The following is a 4,433-nucleotide window of genomic DNA, read 5'->3' as shown; positions in this document are numbered from 1 at the left end:
TCTCTTACCAGTTTTTGGAGCGCGAGTACGTATGGATTTCATCGAAGACCCTCTCTGTCTGGTGCAGAGGGTAAGGGCTCGGCCGCGTCCACCCACCGAAAAGCACAAGCAAGTCCTTGTAGACCACCAGCGTGGCCCCAGCCTTGGGCGAAGGGTATGAACCTGGGCAGGGACAGAGAAGGGCAAATTTAGGAAACGCCACGTTCTGCGTCGGTTTTACTGCGACAACGCGGAGGCTTCACCTTTAAAAACCAAAAAAATTCAGAAAAGAAGGCAAAATTAGAGTCAGGAGCCTGGGAAGAAAACTACCGCCAATTTGTGTCGTGGTAATTAGTAGGAGCCTGAAAGCGCATCCCATGTATGGCAAAACATCTGTCACTCACTGGCAGGAAATTGCTAGCTTTCGCATGCACCCCTTGAAATTATTGCTTTAGCGCTGAATAAAAGCAATAATTACCTCCAAATACCTTGTAACTTCTCCCCAAGGAAGGAGGGAGGACAAATACCAATCCTAACGCATCCGGAGTCGCTCATGGCAGAGCGGTTGGGGACTCACGAGCGGCAGCGCGCACCGAACCCCATTTTTTTTAACCAAGCGGCGTGATTAAACCCTAAATACTTCGTTAGGCGAATTAACAGTCGCTCCTTGAATCCGTGGAATCAAAAGACCCTCTGAAAATTATTAAAGAGGCTTTTTGCTTGGGTTGTTGTGGGTTCAAAAGGCTCTCCAGGGACCCAAGGACCTCCTGAGCAAGACCAGGCAGCTCTCAAAGGGTGGGATCCCTTTGAATTTACGGCAGAGAATCGGCTGCAAAAATACAAACCTGGCCAGCTCCAGCAGCCAGAGGTGCCGTGTCGCTGCTTTGGTGATGTGTTAGGTGCTGAAAAGCCTCCCAGGAGAAGCTGAAGCCTTTCCAACGCATCTGAGCATCCTTCCCGCGGCTCATCGGGCAGATTCCTCCACCTCTGTGGTCACTCTTTCAAAATAATCCTAAATACATCACCCGAAAACCACGGACGCGCGCGCCCAGCTGCAGGAACCCGGGGCAGCTCAAGGGCAAGCTCACGTGGCGGCGGAAGCGCCGTCACCCTTTCCAAAAAGGCCGAGACACCAAACCCCCCTCCAATGTCCTAATAGGACTGGGAGAAAACATTTTTAGCAGGTAACGACACGCAGAACGGTGACTATTTTAAAAAAAAACACACCAGAGGGGCTATTTTAAGATGCTGCAGCTGAGAAAGGCAATTGGATTGCGATGGGTTCCAGGTGGTGGGTGGCGAGAGCTCGGCCGAAAAAGCAAGCCCCGGCCAGACGCAGAGAGGATGGCTGCAGCGTCCCTGAGCCCTTCGCCGGGGATCGATCACATTTTGCTGCTGCTCTCAGGTTACAGGGGGGAAAAAAGAGGAATAAAGCCAGGTGGGAAACAATTCTTGTGCTGGAGCACACACAGAGCACAGCCAGAGCAACGCCCAAGGGCTCCTTAAAGTCAAGAGTGCCAGAAGAGGGTCATATTTGGTTACTCTTTGTTCCCAAATTCATCTTCCTGGCTGTGTGCAATTCATTAATCCACACCAGCGGGTTTCCAGCTTCAAGATCTTCCCGGCAGAGCATAAGGTTGCTCTCCCAAGCCTGGCATCGCAAGCTAGACCGCTAGAAATGTTTCTACTTGACTTGCAGAGCAAAGGCTGGCTGGGCTTCTCCATCGAGGGCGGCCTGGGGTGAAAGGTGCTGGGTTGAAATTGGGTTATTTTTAAAAAGAAAGAGTCATCCACAGGATGGAGAAATGGGCGAGTACCTCGCTCGGAAAGGTCTGGGACGGTGCAGGGTGAGAAAATCCACCCTCCTGCTGCTGTCACCTGAAGGTCAACCCCAGCCTCAGACACCGGGAGCCAGTTCCCAAATGAGTCAACAACAGCTCAACAGCCCGGGGCAGAGGCTGGCTCCATTTTTTTCAGGAAGCTTTGCCTGGCGTTGGATGTCGTACGGGTGCAAACACGTGGAGTTTCGCTCTGTGACGCAGGAAACATCCGAATTTTCACAAGTTGAAGTGTCTCAAAGCCTCTTATGAGCAGGCAGAGGGGACACAGTTGTGAGAGAGGCACCACCAGCTCGCGGCACCGCCGGGCGCTTCGGTGGCCTCGTGTGCGAGTCGAAACACGTGGAGGGGCTGAAACTGGAGAATGAACGTCGTGTGTCTCTAAAATAGGGGAGAGCTGCCGGGTGCTGCTGCCGCCGCCGTCCCCCGGAAGGGCAGGAGCATCTCGAGGGAGAAAGGGCGAAAGAATGAAAGAACGAAAGAACGAAGGAACGAAGGAATGAAGGAATGAAAGAACGAAGGAACGACGCTCGCCCAGCCCAGGGGAAGGCGACCGGCAGCCTTTGTGACTTCAGGTCTCAAATATGCGGAGGAGCGCGGGGAGGGCAGCAGGGACATCAAAGGGACACGGCTCAATTACGTGAGGCCCCGGAACGACCTGCTCTGAGTCTGGGCTCTCTGGAGCTGAGCGGCGTTTCAAAGGCCGGCGGGAAGGCACTCGACACGGGAGGGCTCCTTCCTCTCCGGGATGACGCTTGCGAATGAAACGGCTTCTGTTCCTCGCCATGGCCTGAAGTGCTCGCAGAATCTCGTTAGCTAATTGAGCTGGTTTCGACGGCTCCCTCGGTCTGAGAGGGCTCCTCCTGGCTGGGTTTCCAAGCTCCACGCCCTGATAACACCATCCAGCCCCATCCCAGATGATCTTTCCTCGGGGATGAAAATTCAAGCGCGCAGGAGGCGCAGCACAATTAACTACTCCTAAACATAGAAGGCAACATCTCTTTGCAGCTGACGCTGTTTATTCGGCCGAGATGAGCAGCTAAAAGCTGGTCTGAGCTATTTGGGTTTTTTTTTTCCAGTTGATAGATTTTCCTGGCTTGCAAAGCAGGGACGTACTTCTCAAAAAACAAAGATCTCTGGCTTCCACGGATGTTTGGAAGCGAAATGCCAGCCTCTGATCGCTTCTGACATGAGGTCTGGATGTTATCTATTTAGGATCTGTCCTCATAAGCATTTTTTAAAGCCCATTTATTCAGCCCTCTAATGCAACCGGAGCAGCACGCGCAGAGCTCAGCGAGCACAAAAGAAAAGCCTGGCTGTAAGGGCACGCGTAACACGAATTTCCAGACCAGCCTTTCACCTACAGCAGGCGCAGCCCCGAGCGACTCTAGAAATGAAAACTAAGCGAAGCTTGAAATAAAAGAGATGGGGAGGAAAATCAAATCAAATCAAACATAAAAATCAATCACGTGGTGCCCAACGCAGGGATGCTTTGATGGGATTACCTAGATGAAAGGATCGGTTCAGATCGATATCGTTTGGGGAAAATATTGCAAAAGAGATGCTCCGGAGCAGAGCCAAAGGTTTGAAATGTGTTGGGGGGAAAGGTAAGACGTGGAAAGAGTTCTGGGGTTGCGTCAAGGGGGTAAAATTTTGGGGAATTTTATTACACCAGATTTCTGGAGATGGATGAGGCTACAGCTACGAAAAACAGCCGAGGCCATTACTGCTGGATCTGATGGATTCCTCAAGCTGCCTTAACTCCAGCAAGAGACAAACCTCTTCTCCCTACGACACCGTCAGCCGATTCGATTTGTGTGAAACGCCAGGATAAACAAAACCAAGCCCACAGCAGCGTTTCCAATTTCAAAGCCGAGAAATTAAAGCGAGCTTGTCCAGCAACCAGTGGATTCCGATGCGCAGGGGAAGCCAAGCTCCCAGGTTCAAAAGCCGCCCGCAATCTGCACACCAAAGGCGTAGGAAACCGTCCCAGGCAAAGGCTCGGGGCTAAGAGCCACTACCTGCACCAGCAAAATTAAAAAAAGAAAGAGTCAAGGCCACGGCCCTGCTCGAGCCAGGCTGGAAACACAGCGGCTGCCTGCCAAAGCCGGCCTCTCCCCGCGAACAAATTGCACGTGTTCAACAAATTCTGTCCCGTCACAAGGATGCGCTTCGTTTGGTGGGGATGGTATCAGCGGAGAGCATCACAATCCCAAAGAAAAAGCCAGAGGGAGACGCTGAACCTGCACAGTCAGGTACGAAAAGCAGCATTTGCCGGTGACTGGTGTTTCCCAAACGGTTTGTGCTTCTGCAAAGTCAGAGCGTTTTGGCATAACCCGTCCGCAGAACAAAAAAAAGCTTTGCGGGATCTCACCCTGAGGAGCTTGTGTTGCTACGGGACGAGTTAAAAAGAAGTGGTAAAAATCCAATTTGATAAGGGAAAAAAACCCCTGCCCCGGCTATCAGATAGCAGAGCAGAAATCAGGCTAAAACCACGCTCTGCTTTACAGAAGCCCCGTCTCAGACCTTTCCTTGTGGCAGGAACCAGCTGCCCTGTTGCTGTTTTAAACCGGGTACGTCTTGGCAGGGGGGCAGCAGGCGAAAGCGAGAGCTTGG

The 4,433-nt window shown here is 52.1% G+C and overlaps 1 protein-coding gene across 1 annotated transcript in view; it reads right to left on the bottom strand.

The window, feature by feature from the left end:
* FBXO42 (F-box protein 42) overlaps positions 1 to 4,433 on the bottom strand; it is a gene marked incomplete at its 3' end in the record, with an annotated part of 28,898 nt that overhangs the window by 3,044 nt on the left and 21,421 nt on the right. Inside the window, exon 4 of the mRNA XM_009866882.1 lies at positions 9 to 162. Within this exon, the coding sequence (XP_009865184.1) occupies positions 9 to 162 (154 nt within the window). The remainder of the gene's footprint in view (positions 1 to 8; positions 163 to 4,433) is intronic.

Source organism: Apaloderma vittatum, unplaced genomic scaffold (genome assembly GCF_000703405.1).
Source record: "Apaloderma vittatum isolate BGI_N311 unplaced genomic scaffold, ASM70340v1 scaffold17870, whole genome shotgun sequence".
Lineage (NCBI taxonomy): Eukaryota > Metazoa > Chordata > Aves > Trogoniformes > Trogonidae > Apaloderma > Apaloderma vittatum.
The sequence above is the reverse complement of the archived record's forward strand: the minus strand, read 5'-3'. Positions and strand labels throughout refer to the sequence as shown.